Raw genomic sequence first — 17,627 nt, 5'->3', positions numbered from 1 at the left:
CCACCCTGAGGCACACCCCCGCCGTGGCAGCTCCCCCCCATCCGCCCTGAGGCACCCCCCTTGCAGCAGCTCCCTACCCTCCGCTCTCAGGCACTCCTCCCCCCACTCCAGCTCACCCCTGCTCCGTGTACGAGCACCCCAAGCATGCTGTGGCTGCTTCACTTCTCCCGCCTCCCAGGCTTGCAGCACCTAAGCTGATTGGCGCCGCAAGCCTGGGAGGCGGGAGAAGTGAAGCGGCCACGGCGTGCTCGGGGAGGAGGCGGGGCAGGGGTGAGCTGGGGCGGGGAGTTCCCCTGTGTGCTGCCCCCCCTTTACTTGCTGCAGGCGGCCCTCCCCATGCTCCCCTGCCCCAGCGGCTGAAGATCCGGCTGCCACGGTCGCTGTTGAAGAAAATGGCGCCCCCCAAATGCCAGCCCCCTAGGTGACCGCCTAGGTCGCCTAAATGGTTGCATCGGCCCTGACTGTATGTACATAACTTAACAATAATTCAAATACACAAACAATATAATGACAAAACCAAACTGCTCCTCTCTCCTTGTCTACTGAAAAGAGCCATCAATCTTCATTCAGTAAAGATGTTCATGCTTATTTTATTATGCAGCCAGGAAGACCAAACAGTATGATGTCGTTCTGAATAAATTAGTAAATCTAAACTCTAGATGCAGGGGAGAATCACCCCTAAACTCAATGAGGGCAAAGGGGAATCAGGGAACCCTCTGATTCTGTACCGGCCTTGTGCAGACATTGAGAGCAGCCTAGTGGCTGCTCTAAATTATATCAGTGGAGGACTGAAAAAAAAAAAAAGATCCAATCTGCCAAGTCCTCAGCCCACTCCTATCCTGGGGTGAAAGTGCCATCTAGCATAAGAGCTGCCACCGCTAGGTTTAGATGAATGGAGAGTTCCTCCCACAAGGGGAATTGTCCACTGGCTATTTATGGCCAGAATATGGCTCCTTTGTGCCGCTCATTCTGGAGAATGTGCCCCTATGTTTGAAACTACATCAATGCTCAAATAATTTTACTATATCATGCAGTCTTTGTGTAGTTATGCAGAAATCAGTTACCTAAAAATTTAATTGCTACCAGAACAAAAATACTGCTACCGTGTGATTCTGTGACTCCACATAATATTACACTAGTTTTGTACAGAAATAAGTTAGACACACAGGAATTAATATATTTAGCTGAGATTCTAGTATTCTAGTTAGAAAGCAAAATTAAAACTGCTTTCCTGGAATTACTACAATTACTTTCTTATTCCTCTGTGAGGCCTTAAAGCTTTTCCTTCGTTTCTCCTCCCAACACCCAAACACCGTTCACCCCCTGAAAAAAAAAAATCTTACAGAATTTTGAAGGCTGTAGGAGAAATCTCTTTTGGCTGATATGTTTGAAGAGTTCGTAGAATTCTGATCTCCAGAAGTTGCATCAATCCATTTATTTTCAGGTGTACCTACAATGTTGGTAGCCATACTGGTGAGATTGAGGATTTTATGCCTTACATATGGCAGGGAAGGCTGGTCTTTGCCCCAATCTGATTGGCACACGGAGATCAAGAAATGAATGTGGACAGAAGAGTCAAAGTATAAAAGAATAAAAGTTAGTGAAAACACATTCTCATTTTAAAAAAAGACAAGAAGAGAGAAAGATGAAGTAGGTAGAATTCATAAAGACAGGAAATGGTTAGGGCTTTTATAAACAGACCAGCTTCCCATAACAAGCAAGAGTTAGTCAAAAGATGGGCTTGAGAAATACTAGCAAGTTTACTAAGATTCATTACAAATATAGATATTAATATTAATTGAAAATTATTTTTTCACAACAATGTCATTGGTAAGGACAAAAGTTCTCTCACCTGTAATCAAGCCATAGGGGGAGTGAGCAGTAAGCTGTGTTTTAACTGACAGACACATTGCTCCTGGAACATTATCTACAAGTTTTACAGGAGTACAAACCACCAAATTTGTCCCTGCAAATTTATGGATGGATGTTATAATCCACACTACAATTGATTAGACCACACAGGTAAAGAGTTCTAAGTGGCCGGCAGCACATTTAACTGTATAGTAACTAGGAAGAGAAATTGTCCTCACCGTAACTAAACCAAAGCAGCAAAATGGGTAAGGAGATGGCTACCCCTGGCCTAACCTCTACAGGGTGCAATGTTATGTCAGAAAAGGGGGACACTGCTGCCTCTCTCAGATGCCAGCAAGGATCCTAGGAATGGACATCACCTCCTGGTCTGACAGAACTATCCTCCACCCCTAAACTGAAGTGGCAAGAAGGGGGCATTTTCAATTCCTTTCTGTGGTGCCCTTATGTATCTAACAAAATAACCTAGGACGTACATGTAACTATGCACTCCCTCAAAAATTAGACCAGCGCATAACAGAGTGGTAACCAGTTTAAGGTTAGCAGACTTGCTAGTTAAGTTATTTGCGGTACAAACCATATAAAAAAGAAACCCCAAGTTATGTTATAATAAAATACACACACTAACAAAGCATGTAGGTTCAGAAAAGGTGTTGCCGAAGCAAGGACTACAAGCCCCAATCCATCAGAGCAACTTCACTAAAGAAAGCTTATTCACCTTATACAACATGCTGTAGTTGCCCAGTGAAACAACTCACCATTTTTTCCATATCGTCTGATATCCATGACCAGGTTTCCAGTTTCTAGTGCATTGGCCATGGCTTTCTCCCACTGATTATGGTCCATTTGTGAAACTCTTGTGCCATCAACAGCAATGATTTCATCATCTACTTGCAGCTGGCCAAGGTCTGCAGTGCTACCTAACAGATCAGACAAAAATTCCTCATGTCTGGGTATACTTAAACACTTCTACCACAGTCACGATGGGGAAAGTGGCTATTCAGTTTGTTTCCTAAAAACAATGCTTATAGCCAGAAATTTAAGTAAACTTAGTAAAACTTGCTATTGTACACTGGCCTCTCCGGGGTATGTAATGCTGGGTATCTTGGTTAGCGTAGAAGTACTATATAGTTTTCTATTATAAAATAGATCTGTGGAAGTTGGAGGGGAACAAGAAACTTTCAGATTTGCATTTCATATTGCAGCTAGCAGTTCATTGCAAAATTCTTGCTGCCTCTTTCTCACTAGCCCTGCTCTGAGAGGCAAGAAGTGCAGGCATCCTGATATCGGTCAATAACGATAAACTAAATTTTAACTGATGTGGTGACATAAATGGAGCTAACATGTAACGAGATTATGAATGATGCAGGAATCGCTATGTAATAAGTGAATATTGATGTCATGGTATCAGCAGTTCAAGTGACCAGGTCAGTGAAGTACAGTTATTCCATATCGTGTTAGAAGACTTTCCTGAGGGAATGCATTGATTTAACTCGCATTAGGGTTAACATTATGTTTATTATACCCCCTCGTTGCTTTAAGTTAATGGGAAGCATATAGAAAGGCAACACAATGGCTTCCCATATAAGAATACCTGAGTATGCACTAGAAAGACAATGGAGGACAGCTGTTAGCTTCAAAGAGCCTGAATTTGAATTTTGTCTCCAACCTTACTTTGTAAACCTTGTTTTGCCAGGCAGGGAACTAGACATCAAAAGACTTGACTGAGCTAAAGTCTGTCTTCAAAGTGAGTGGTGTGCTTCTACTCAACTGGAGTAGTAAAAAAGAGTGCACGGAATTGCATGTGGGAAAAAGCTGGACTCCCAAGTAAGCCTCCAGGAAAAAAGTTGAAGAATTCAAGGTCACACAAATCCTCTCATACCACCACCAGAAGGTAACACATCCAGGACCAGACCAACCAACCAAATTTGAACCAATGGCACTTGCTGTGGTCTCCAGATTACATCTGTAGACATACATCAGATGACCACTTGTGTGAACTGATCATTTTTTCATTCCAGTACACAGGCTTTTAGATGAAGATTGAAACACTTAAAGGTATTTTTTTCATAATTTTTCCTGCAGATAAAAGGTATTTTCCTTTCTAAGAAGTGTAAATATTGCCATTTTTCTACTCTTATTTTTATACAAGTATTTCTTTAGTTCTATCTGAATATTATGGTAGCAAACTAATGCTCAGCTAGCTTCATATGGTAAAATTAAAATATTTCTGATTTACACTAAAGAGCACATAGAGACAGCCCTTTGCACAAAGTAACTGATGTAAAACAGACTTAGTGGCAGTGAAAACAAATTTAAATTGCCTTTTGGATAAAGCAGTTATCAATTGTTTTAGCCTGTTATATCTGGAAGGAGCAAGCCATGATTAACAGTGATTTAAAACCTGGCCTTAGCTTTCATTTTAAAGTCAATGTGTAAGGTGATTGTTACACAATTATTTTTCTGTGAAAAGAAATGCAGTGAAGTGCCAGGCCAATATGAAGCTTCCAGTGGTGTCTTCTCTGCTCTGGTTTTAAGCCTGTCTTACTGCAAGGTAATATTTTAGTTGTAACCAAGAACATTATTGAATATGGGGTGAATGTTACTGAAAAAATATCAGTGTACTCCATAAGACTTGACAGTTTATAGTTTCGGTGGAAGGGGTGGTTGGATGAACAATTTATAGCTGAATTTTTAAAAATAAATAGCAACGTAATACAAATAATTTTAATTTGTTCTTTAAAACAAACTACAAGAAACTTGAGATACTGATTAGAGCAAGATTCATTTCCACAGCAAAAAAAAATTAATCCTGGATATTAGTAAATATTTGAAGAAAATGGCACTATAATTTGTGAGTATTTATTCCAACACCAAACAAAACTCTGACTAATTCCTTTTTGTTACTTCAATAAAAAAATATTAATGCAGATCATTTAGAAGCTACAGTTACTTATGGAATGTAATATTTTACAATCTTTAACATAGTGGAGGAAAGGAAACCTGAAATTAAAAAATAGTCTGCAACCAAATACCTTTCCTATGCATCTGTCTCTAAAGTTAATATACTCCAAGAAAGGAGCAGTCTCTATGTTATATGCATGCCCCAGTGATATCCCTAAGTAAGCAATTGTATTTAGCAGACATTCTCAAGCCTTAGAATAATGTCTGGTAAATAAACCAGAATTTATACCATTGCTATGGATTTAAGACTTCTTTACTTCAAAATACACTTTCAAATATTTCTTAAATTAAACCAGTTTTAGTGGATGAAAATACAGAGGAATCATAGCGTATTTAGCCTTTAGCAGTCAAATACTGTTTTCTTTTCACTTTCTTTCCATCTAAATTCTTTGGAAGATTTTCATTCATCATTAAATACCTTTGTCTAGCAGTCTCAATCCATTAACAGTAAGAGATACGTTCATAAAAGGGTTAAATATTAGTTTACCTTCTTCAATTGTTTGTATAAAAACCCCAGAAGGTTTCCAATTTGTGGTGAACCCAAAGTTGCGACTGTTACCAGGTCTCTGGTTTATACTGATTCTCATTTCACTGTACTGGTCCTGAAAAATAAAACATGACACTGCACTATCTGGTGTCACAGGCATCTACATGAAGGAAAGTTTATCCACTAAATAAGTGAGGCTATTCACAATGTACGTTTTAATTATCTATTAACTGACTATAGAGCAGTTTTCTTTGTAGAACATGCTAACTAGGTTTTTTACTTAGATAATTATGTTTTAAAGGTTACATAGAAGACATTTTATGTACACATACATATTTAACGGTCTGTAGATATTATTAAATTTGTCATAGCAAGCTGTTTAGTGCAAAATGCTTTAATAAGAGTTTATAGCAGGGGTCAGCAACTTCTGGCACGCAGCTCGCCAGGGTAAGCACCCTGGCAGGCCGGGCCAGTTTGTTTACCTGCCGCATCGGCAGGTTCGGCAGACTGTGGCTCCCACAGGCCGCGGTCTGCCATCCCAGGCCAATGAGGGCGGTGGGAAGCCACGGCCAGCACGTCTCTCGGCTCGCAGCGCTTCCCGCCACCCCCCATTGGCCTGGGACAGTGAACCGCGGCCCGTGGGAGCCCCGGTCCGCTGAACCTGCTGACGCGGCAGGTAAAGAAACTGGCCCGGCCTGCCAGGGAGCTTACCCTGGTGAGCCGCGTGCCAGAGGTTGCCAACCCCTGGTTTATAGGAAGGAATTAGATGACAGTGAGACACCCATGAAAGGTGAAATGGACAGCTAGTTTACACAAATTGTATCTCAAGAGAGATATTTATTAAATTAATTATGAAAGATTTGAAGAAATGGAAACCCTAAATGGGTCATCATACATAGGGTGACCAGATAGCAACTGTGAAAAACTGGGACAGAGGGTGGGGGGGTAATAGGTGCCTATATAAGAAAGTCCCAAATATCGGGATTGTGCCTATAAAATCGGGACATCTGGTCACCCCAGTCATACATAATATAGTTAATCTGTGGAATTAACTGCCTCATGAGACTGAGGCTCATAACCTATCTGGAATTTGAAAAAGCTGGATATAATGACTCATTTCATCTATAATTATGCATACGAAGGTAGGGGTAAGCCATGCTCCTTTAGGCCCCAATGTTGTAACGGGATCTATTGGTGTGGACCACTGTCTCTGTGTGGAGTTCTAATTAATAGGTTCTGTGTGAACACAGGGGTCTTAAATTGTAAACAAATTACTAGAGCTGCTCAGAAACCAAAATTTCCATTCCCTGGGAAATTCTAACATTTCAAAATTTACCATGAAACAAAAATGCTGAAAAATTCAACTCAGAACTATGAAAAATATTATTTCATGTTGATATTGAAACAATATAATGTAATATAAAAGCTGAAACAAAATTAATTGACATTATAGTCAAAGCTAAATGTTTTTCAACATTATCGAAATGAGAAAATCATAACACTTCATTTAGATTTTTTTGGATTGAAAATGTTAAAATGGACATTTCTACAAAACGAGTATGTTAATACTAAACCCTTTACCGTGGCAGAGTAGGCCACTATTACTGTATTATATACAGTATAATTCAGGAGATAATTAGTTTGTACGAATGAGCAGAAACATAACTGGCTGAAGCAGCAACAGTTCCAGCACCATCACTGGTGGCAAGAAGGAACTGAGGGTGGGGAGAACTGGTGGTGCCCTATATACCACAGCATGTGTGCAACACTCCAGGGAGTGCTGGAGCTGTTCCCCTACAGATACTGCTGAGGGAAAAACTTCTAGCACCGGTGCATGTGGCGAGCACACACCTCTAAGCCCAATGGACATGAGTAAGCACTCAAAGAAGAATACAAAGATCTGCATAATTCCTGGACATTCTACACTGTTCTGAGTAGCAACTGTCCTCAAATCTCCATCCATACACTTACAAATTTTGTCATCCTAACTTCTGGCCTCTACACTCATCATGTCACTGTCTAACCCCATATACATTAATATCAAAACAATTCCATCAGAAGAATTATTCTAATTAGTGATGGGGAAGAGCTACATTATAATAAGCAAGGAGGAGCAGGGAAAATATAGCGAGTAATAAGACTGGGTGGGATGACACAATGAAGAGGAGGTTACAAGCCGAGGCAGCCACATGGTTGGGCAAGTCTGAGGACAATAGGCAGTTGTGCAGAGGGGTTTACAATAGTCAGAGCCCAGGGTGCAGAAGAGGAACATACTGCAATATACCAATATTACATTTCTTCCTGTTTACCAGGTAATCATCTTGGCCAATAAAGTCACAGACACTCACAGTATATAAGTCCAGGACAGATATTTCTGAGTTAGTTATTAGTCTAAGATACAGCTATTAGCTTATAAACCAGTAAATGCCCTAATATTATTTAAATAGGCTTTTACTTTTCTTGCTATACAACTGATCTGACTGAATAGAAGGAGACCATTATACTAAATTTAATATAGAATATTGAGTAAGTTCAATACAGTATCATATATTAAGAAACCATTAGGCTGTTAAAATGTTCCATAAATGTAGGATGGATAAAAATCAATGATATTTTTATTTAAATTAAATAGGGTTATTTATAAAAAGAAAAATGTATTTAAAGTTAAATTTGAAATTATGACAACATATGCTAACACAAACTTACTATAATTTATAAAAAAACATTTAAAGTTTTAAAGAAAATCAAACTGCTGAACTAGGAGAAGTCACTGGCTAAGCATTGGAATCAGAGAGTTTGTTGAAGTACTAAACTAGCATTTGACAGCAGTAGTCTCTTCTGCAGGTACAGAGAGATTAGGGTGACCAGATGTCCTGATTTTATAGGGATAGTCGCCATATTTGGAGCTTTTTATTATATAGGCACCTATTACCCACTGACCCCCTGTCCCGATTTTTCACACTTGCTATCTGGTCACCTTAAGAGAGATTAATTTTCTTCATTTCAATTTATTCAACTACTTCAGTTCAATGACAAATGAAAACATAGGAAAGCTTGACATGGTGATCAGAAACAATCAATTCAATTTACTAAACTATATATACTACTTTGTTCAATAAATCAATTTGTTTTAATGTTTTGATAAGGAAAAAAGTTCACATATCCAGCATATTTAAGATAGTATTTTATTATTTAAATAAAGCTATTTTATTGAATTCCAATTTCCTTGCAAATCAGTCTAATAAAGAAGAAATGCATCATTCACCATTTTCTATCATAATAAAAAGTAACAATTAAGAACCTGAATGTATGTTAAGCTATAATTACTTAAATAAAATGTGTATAGATAGTGTATATAGATAGTGTATAGATAGTGTATAGACAAGATTCATTTGCATATCAATACATTCTGATATGCAAATAAACTAATGAGAATCAACCTTTCTTTAAGAAAATAACTGAAAAATACAAATGCAGAACCAGTTAAACTTGATTACTTAAGTCAGTGATTTAAATCGCTCAGATTTATATCAAACCACGCTGCAAGAAGGTCTCATGTCTATTATTTTCATCTCTTCAATCTGAAGATGTGTTCTCCCTCCTCAAGCCCAGCTCTCAACAGAAGGGCAATCCATCTCCATGCACTGAACTGAACCATATGGACAGGTACCCCCCAATGCCTACAGTGCTCTACAAATGCCACATGAATGGTTCAGTGGTTCACAGAGATACCAGTCTCTCACTTGGCTGTGAAATGCCTTACCAGCACACAAGTGGACATCTCAATTTGTGGGAAAGGAGTTCCTACCTTAACTATAGCTTGACGCATACTGTATTAGAAAAAAAAATTCCTCATTTGCCAGGCGGGAGAGTTTGCCATCACATACCTGATAACCAAGGCCCATCTAGGCTCAGTCTGAGTTTTAATAGAGAGAATAGAATGAAATCTGACTCAGAACATTTTATTTCCATTCAGCTCACGTAAGCCATAAAAAAAGACCCACATCTAACCTAATATAATTCCTTTTACTGCAATGCATTGAAAACATCTCCTTCTACATGCAACAATCATGCTGTCAGAACCTTTGATTAAATAAAGTAGGATGACAGGCCAGGCAGCAATGCTAGGAGCCTATGGTGTAAACTGAAAAATATATTTCAAAGTTGGTTTAAAAATAAAAAAAACTCTTCAAAATAATATTTGCAAATCTATTTTAAAACAAAAAAATAGAGCGGAAGTGATTGCACCAATTGGAATTCAGGGTCCTGTATTTTCCCTCCAACAGCTGACATAACTGCTATCTACAGCAGCATAAACAATGTAGAGAATGTGACTCCCAGCATGGTCTTGGGAGTTAGTGATGTCAACTGTTGCAAGAAGCTACTGACAGCTGACACTATTGGTATTCAGGTTACATTTGAAACAAGGGACTGAGGGCAGGAAACAGCAGTCAGCAGTGGAAGGATTATGGTACCTTATGTGCCCCAGAGCACTGAAAGTAGAGCGCAGGACCTAACTTCTGAACCGAAGTTGGAAACTTTCCATTAAACAGGCAAATATTGAGGAAGTGATTTATTTTTAAAAGTAATTAGTGAATATAGAGTAAAGCGAACAAAAGAATTATTGGGGGAAAAAAACCCTGCCTCAAGGCATTGCAGTAAAAAGTGAAACCTGGAGTGATGCTTAGCACATTTAAAGGTTAGATTTTCAGAAGCTGGCATTCATTTTGCCACCTAAAGTTTGAGGGTGCAAATAAATGCTAGAGCAACTAACCTAATTAAACCCACAAACCAGATTCTTCAATGTCCTAGTGACCTTAATTACTGCTGCAAATAATTGTGACTACAAAAATAGAAACCTGCTTAATGCTAAACTGAAAATTTGGCTCAATTTTTACAAGAAACAGAGAGAGTCAAACTCAAAACAGAGAAAAGAGGCTTAGAAAGATTGTAGTAATCAAAACAACAAATTACATAGGCCAAGTATTTCTTTTTCATACTCCATGGGAAAGAGAAGCGCTTCTTAAGTGAAATGGGTTATTTGTTTCTCTGAATACCTCTCTCATTGGTGAAGCATGTTAGCCTACGGCTTTAACAATCTTTGTTCACACTGTCCTATTACTACTAGGTTACTGTGGGTAATTCTATACTTTCCAAACTCACCTGTGACACTGAAACCTCTGGCTCTGGCAGGCTTCTTATTTCTGCAGAAGATGCAACTGTAATAGGGTCAGAATGAGTATAATACTCTGATTTAAGACCAGGGGACACTGCATCCTGGTATTGGGATGTAGCAGAGGCTCTCAGTGCAGGAGACACTGTTATTTTAATGCTTTCCTTTTCCTCCTTGCCACCACTTGTCATTGCATCTGCAGAGAGAAGTGGTCCTGCTTCCATTGTTGAAAATGAATAGCTCGTGAGCAAACTTTGAGATCTCTTAGCTCCATCTACTTCTCCATTATATTTCTGGGCATCGTCCACCTGGAATGAAAATGATGTTGTTTATATAGGCACATGCTGCTTTTTTTTTTAAAGCATAAAAGCCTCAAGTTTGATTCTCAGCAAACTAAGCTAAATAGTCCAGAGAGCTCAGCCACAGAAGTTTTTGTATCTTTTTCTCCATCCATTCTTTCAATGCAATTTCCCATTGCCACACCTACTACCCTATTATCCACTATTACTAAAAGAGCAAGATGGGTTTTTTCCCCTCTTAGATGCAAGTGAGCAGGATAACTAATTCAGGTTTGGATTGAAAAGAAATGCATTAAAATAGCATGCTTTTAGACACATCAGTTTCAAATTTAGGGCAGCTAGGGAATTATGGAAAAGACAATACAATTTATGCAGATATGTTGATTAACAATATACTAAGGGGCAGATGCTTGGTTGGTGTAAAATTGTTCTCGTTCCATTGACTTTGATGGAATGACAATTTACATCAGCTAAAAGTATAATTATGCTAAATAAGTTTCAGAAAAATGTACTGATAGGTCAATAAATTTTCTAGCAAGAAAACACGAACTTTTACCAAAAACCAATATGTTTATCAAATGTCTGTTCATAGGAAACAGATCATAATTTTAAGTACATAACATCAACAATTATTTAGGAAACTGGCAGAATTATTTGCTCCATTATTAGTACCTCCTTTGTTAAACAGGGGCAGGAAATTTAAAACTAAATGCATTAAAAAGTTCAAATGGCTATTGGGTTAACTATTCAAGATAGTAACATTCACAAACATGAAGAAATTGAAGGAGTTTTACCGTAAATGATCTGGGAAGTGATGAGATTCCTCTTGAGGGGACACCAAAAGGTCTTGGTGTAACCACAGATGTTAACCTAGAGCTATCAGTTTTCTGGTAATTTCTGGGGAGAGAAGCTGAAACCCGAGCTGACCCCATTTGTGCATTCACTGAAGGGTGAGTAGACAAAGGGACTGAGCTCTGTTCTTCTAATAGGCTTTTAGATGGAATTTGAGTTTCAACTGTTGCATAGATCTCTGGCTTTTGAGAATTCTCATTGTTAGTTTGTGCAGCATATGATTCTTCATTCTTCTTAAAGCTGTAAGAGGCATCTTTTTCAACAAGGTAATCTTTTGCTACTGATGATCTGGAAGGAGGTTTTTCTTCACTAAATACATCATCTGATGAATGCATTCGCCTGCGTTCACTTTTTTGCTGGATGTCCCGGTAGGATCCTTGATCTCTGTTCTCCCTAAGGAGACAGAGAACTCATTAACATACCAAAGGAGTGACCTGGAGAATACATGGACTTTAAGAAGTCTTTCAGCTATGAAATGATCAAAGCAAAGACTGAACTATGGAAGTCTTCCTGTTTAAATGAAAATGAATCTACCTCTAATTAAAAATTCAAATTCTCTCTTTCCACATATTAAAATGACTAATGATATTTTCAAGTTATAAACTGTTACGCCAAGAATTACCTTTTCCCTGAGAAAGCAATACAACTAGTTCACATAAAAATGCTTGGAAGGCTAGGTTTTCATTTTTAGGGATTTTTTTACATCTTTATTTATTTATTTATTGGATGTTAGGCAAGGTGTGGATGCCTAGTTAGATCTGGTAGGGTGGACGACTTTGAAAAGTGTAAGCCGAACTACAGAGTTCTACTGATCTAGCTACTGTATTAGAATGGTATACCAATTTAAAGAACACATTTTAGGCATTTGCTGATGCTTAAGTGGAGGCTTGGTTCCTTACCACATACATTTCCTTATACTGTGAAATGAGACAAATATATTATTTAGAAAATAGTTTTTTAAAGTTTTGGTAATATTGCTATTAAATATGAGCATCTGTTTTTATTTCTAGGATAGAAATGACATCTTGTTCAATAACATAACACAATGGAAATTAAAAGTTACTGACACTCAAAATATTATATTTATGTTTTAAAAGGATCCTTTAAATTTGGTTTGTAAATGTATGCAGCATGTGTATACACACACACACACACACACACACACACACACACACACACCATTGATTTAAAAATGGATGTCCGTGCATTTATAAAGCCACCACTTATAGGGAAATGGTGGTGTTATCAATTTCCTTTCTATTTATTTAGAGAGAAGTCTTAAAAATATTTACAGTCTGCTCATTCTGTATATACCAGAAGGATTCATATAGCAACAGCATAGGGGAAAGTTCAAGTGAAATTTTAATCCCTATGTTTACTCATAAATGGATAAAAAAGAATTTCAGTTGCAATACTAAATGCAAAGAAAAATATACAACCATAGTAAATCAGACAAACAAGATTATTCATTCTAGACAATTGTTTTTAGACCTGTTTAAAAATATACTATTAAAGTGAATGAAGTTTGATTTCAAAGCAAAATTTATTCCTACATTGTTTCATTCTGTAAGTTATATTTTACTTTTCTAACTTGCTTTAACTTGCACTATAAAGAGTTTACTAGTATCTGCCTTTCAATTGTTTAGATTTCTGCATTGTATAAATGGACCCAAAGGTCAGTATGGACCCAAAGGTCAGTAAAGAGTAGCTTTATCAAAATATATTCTTCAATAAAAGGTGTACCAAGTTAGTTCTATTTCATATTTGAGCACAATTAAAATGCTAGTTAAAGCTGTTCTAAGATTAGAGTGAACACACATGCTCAAATGTAAGTAGTGCATACAACATCTCCATTAGGTGCATTACCTGTCCTGCTGCATTTCTTTCAGTGACTTGCTATTTCTTTCAGAATTCTCAGAGGCTCTCCTTTCGATTTCTTCTCTCTCCTCCTTTTTCTTTTGCAAATCTGAAGTGAAACTTTTTCGACGATTTTTCCATTTTGCTAGATCCTAAAACAAATCACATTAATGTAGGCAGATCTGATTTTCTAGTGATCTTTAACAACTACTGAGACTACCCTATTACATTGCTAAGACTGCTCATTCCAACTGGATACCAGTGTGTCCTAATTTTGCTTTATAAAGCCTGTTTGTCTGCACCAAGGGTAGGAGTCTCATGTGTCTTCCTGTAAAATCTGACCCAAATGTTTCTGACCTAAATGTTTCTGAGACAGACTGTGTTTGTATTTTTCAGGTAAGGTGGCCTGCTGCCTATCATTAAGTAAGGCTAACAAATTGCAATTTTATGCCATAAAAAAAAAGGTGCAGTTTTTCTTTTAACTTCTTTCCAGTCACTTCTTCAATATTTATCTAAAATGTAATAGCAATGCTTAACTGGATATTAACTTTAAGTGAGTGAGTGAATGAGTGAGTGTAAAATACAGAAAAGTAAAGCAACATTTGAATGGACTGATGTAGGGACTTGAGTATATAACCTGCCTTAAATCCTAAATGGAAAGTGTGAAGTATCAACCTATTTTATATTTTGCTCATGTTCTAAAATCACAATGCAGGTTAGCAGTCAGCTGTGTCTGCCCCATAAAATACCAGAACTAGTTTAAGCAGAAGTACTGAATGTTTAGAAGCAATGTTGAAAGCTTGCTCAGTGTCCAGTGCTTATTAACACCAACCCCTCACTTCGATAATCATTACCTTTCAACATTTGAAGGAAAAAATTGAGGTTTTGATATGCCCCAATGGATGGATAGATAATTAAAAATGCTTATCTCAAAGCTGTGATATTAGTTTTCACGGTAAATTTAAACAAGGACATTTTTTTCAAGGGAGAAAAACTAAAAAAAATTGGAGAGGAAACACACGGGATATTTTTCCGAATGACTAAACTTTTAAACATAAAATCATCCAAATAGCTTTACAATTTCACTGCATGTGACTTTATGTGCTAAATTACTGCACTTAAAAATACACATTCTGCCTCTCATTAGATTTCACAATATCAATAGTATGGCACTTCCCCCACAACTCACAGATGTTTGGTTTTGTTCTGCTAATCTGATATGCAGCCTTTTTTTGTACCCCTTCCTATGAAACTAATTTATAAGATTACTGTATTGCAATACATTGTCTGTTTCTTAGCATTTAAAGAAATTTACGCTTGCCATTACATTAATAAAAAGAGAGAAGCAAATAATATAATAATAATAATACTGCCTTATCTTGCATTGTCCTGCACATAAATTGGGCCTGAAGCTGTTTTTTACTTTTGTACTCTTTAAAAGCTATCATACAGATAAATCTTCCTCTGCAGAGTTGATCAAAGAAACAGATAACACAGAAGCATTAAGGATTTACATTCCACACACCCAGATAATCTACAAATGTTTAAACTGGTCATTTACGACCCAATCCTGTGAGGTGCTGACACCCAATGCCCTTTGGCTTGAGTGAAAAGTAACACTGGATTACAGAACTGGGCCCTTGGTGGGGCATTTAGGGGGAGCAGAATGGAACACTCACATCTTGCCATTGTTGATCTTGTTCCTGTAGCTTGGATTTTATTTTCTGTAGCTCTTCATAATGAACCTGGCGCATAACTTGGCCTTCGTCTATACTGACATCATTCAAAGACTTGCTCCTAGAACCAAAAACATTGTTTTGCTTAATGTAGTCTTTGCCAGTATTTATGCAAGTAAGACTTCCAAGAGGGAGGAAGGGATTTATATTAATATAACCTGAGTTGTCCTATCGTGCATTTTTAAACAGAGCAGGAAAAACATACACTAGCTATTTTTCAGTATCCTGTATGCAGTGGTGCCAACACAAACATCAATGACAGCATCATTGGTCAAAAATGAATAGGAAAGGTGAGAATCTACTCGTATGGTCTCCTAGCAGCTTTACTCTGATAATTCAAATTGCACTTTTCTGCTCTTGAACGCTCTGCCTCTGGTCAGATTTTTTAACTCTCCTCATGTGTTCAAACCATGCAACCCTTCTCCCCCAGTACGTTCACTGTCTCCCTCTCTCCCCTCTTTCCTAATTCCTCAACATTGGCTTCTTCCACCCTGCTTTCCATGTCTGACTTCCACACCTGTACTACTGTCTCATCTGCTCCTGCCCTACCTTTATTCCCCGATTTAATATTAGAATTTATGATTCACTTACTATAGAATAGGACTCACATTAATTTGTGTTAGTCCTAGCCCTTTCTTTTCTTGCCCCCGCCCATTCATTGTCTATCCCATGCTCTATATTTGCCTAAATCGTAATCTCTTTGTGGACATGGACAGTATCTTTTCTTAATCTTTCTAAAATGCTATGCAACAGCACGGTTCTATGTTACATATTTAAAAGGGACAGTCATCTTTAAAAAAATTACTTCTCCCATTCAGAACAAAGCCCTACAGGTCTGTGCGGTCTTTGTATCCTTTATCCTCTTTAGTACTACCTGGATTCAGAAGGCCTCTGCTAAACCCCCAAATCCATCAAGTTTCCTTGTAGCCTGACTTCAGGGTTTGGCCATCTCATGGAGAGAGTGCATTATAATTTTATCCCTGCAGTTTCTGAATTTTTTTAAAGCCTCTTCTGGATTGGCCATGGATGTGCCTTTAGAGTAACATGGGACCCTCCCTTCCCATCACAGTGCTTCAGCTGATTGCCTGAGGTGTACTCCCACCCAACCAGCTCAGGGAGAAAAGTGACTGAAGACAGAACCAATTGTATGATGACCTGAATGACAGTGAATGGCCACTAGACCACCAGGCCAATAGAACATACTAAATGCTCCTGAAAGGGAAGAATTAACAGTACTCACTTAAGCCAGTTATAACACGAAAAGGTATTGTACAAGTTTCACCTATTTTTTGCCAAAATCAGTCAGTCCTGATCTGCTCCTCCAAACTTGGGCCTATGCCAAGCAAACATGAGCTATACAAAATTATGTGGTGGTTGTGTGATGCATGCAAGTAGGGATTAGGAAGAGGCTAAGCTGAGTTTCAGTGGCAACCTAAGACTTTGGACTCTGCTCTTCAGCATGTAAAAGGTAGAGCACTCAGTTATTGTCCTTGTTTTTGTTTTTAAAATGGGAAGCATGCCAATTCTAGCAACAATACTATGGTTACTACCTCAGGCACTATTTGTTTGGTTAGTTTTCTGTCCTGTCCTTGTTTTTATCATTCATTTTTACTTCAGGCACAGAAATTGTTTTTGTATTACAATAAACCTGTATCAAAGCACCAAAAGTGTTCAAGACTGGTTGAGGGAATATACACTAATTATTATGAACGGCTTTCCTCTCTCTTGCTTTTCTATATTCTCCTTGAACAAGATAGAAAATGTAAATAATTTAAATTTATATACTTGATTAAAACCTACTTATAAAAAGTGTGTTGATTTGTATGTAATCACTTAACATCAAAACCCTATCTAATGGATATACCCTCATTCTCCCTCTTCTGAATATGTAACAGAGCTCTCTCCAGGACCAGTTTTCACTCCTTGCTGATTTTTGGCAATATTTAACCAATTATAAATAAAAGTGTTTCATACAACTTTAGAAATGAACCAAAATCTGAAATAAAGATCATGGTAAAAAAGTGCACAGATTTCAAAAGGGGAAACTAGAAAAAATTAGTAAAGCATGCAAAAAACAAACATTAGTGCATATGCAAATCTACAAAGTATATTCAGGCAAAAATCAGTGAAGCACTCCTCTTCTCCCACTCCTCTTCCCAACAAACATATTGTAAGCCAAGTAAAAAGCAAGACTTAAATGACAAAATTGTGCTTTAATGCATACTGCTGCAGTAGAACATGGAGTAGGTTTACACTCAGTATTCAGTCACCTAGCGTTGGATAAATAGAGTCAATAAATTATACAATGTCCAGAAAGCCCAACCTCTCTAGTGGAAACTACACCCTTAAATAACCCTGAAAGGAAAGCTACCCTCATTTGCCTATCAATT

The 17,627-nt window shown here is 37.7% G+C and overlaps 1 protein-coding gene across 8 annotated transcripts in view; it reads right to left on the bottom strand.

Moving 5' to 3' along the window:
* LMO7 (LIM domain 7) overlaps positions 1-17,627 on the bottom strand; it is a 187,204-nt gene that overhangs the window by 28,100 nt on the left and 141,477 nt on the right. For 7 of the 8 annotated variants that reach the window (XM_039544106.1, XM_039544125.1, XM_039544132.1 and 4 more), the window contains 7 exons: positions 15,181-15,298; positions 13,511-13,653; positions 11,587-12,037; positions 10,484-10,801; positions 5,321-5,435; positions 2,628-2,789; positions 1,344-1,531 (listed from right to left, as the gene is read on the bottom strand). In XM_039544106.1, the coding sequence (XP_039400040.1) occupies positions 1,344-1,531; positions 2,628-2,789; positions 5,321-5,435; positions 10,484-10,801; positions 11,587-12,037; positions 13,511-13,653; positions 15,181-15,298 (1,495 nt within the window). The remainder of the gene's footprint in view (positions 1-1,343; positions 1,532-2,627; positions 2,790-5,320; positions 5,436-10,483; positions 10,802-11,586; positions 12,038-13,510; positions 13,654-15,180; positions 15,299-17,627) is intronic. The other variant, XM_039544161.1, reaches the window with a different exon arrangement.

The sequence above is a fragment of the Mauremys reevesii genome, linkage group 1 (assembly GCF_016161935.1).
Source record: "Mauremys reevesii isolate NIE-2019 linkage group 1, ASM1616193v1, whole genome shotgun sequence".
In the NCBI taxonomy this organism is placed as follows: domain Eukaryota; kingdom Metazoa; phylum Chordata; order Testudines; family Geoemydidae; genus Mauremys; species Mauremys reevesii.
This window is presented reverse-complemented; position numbering and strand designations above follow the sequence as displayed.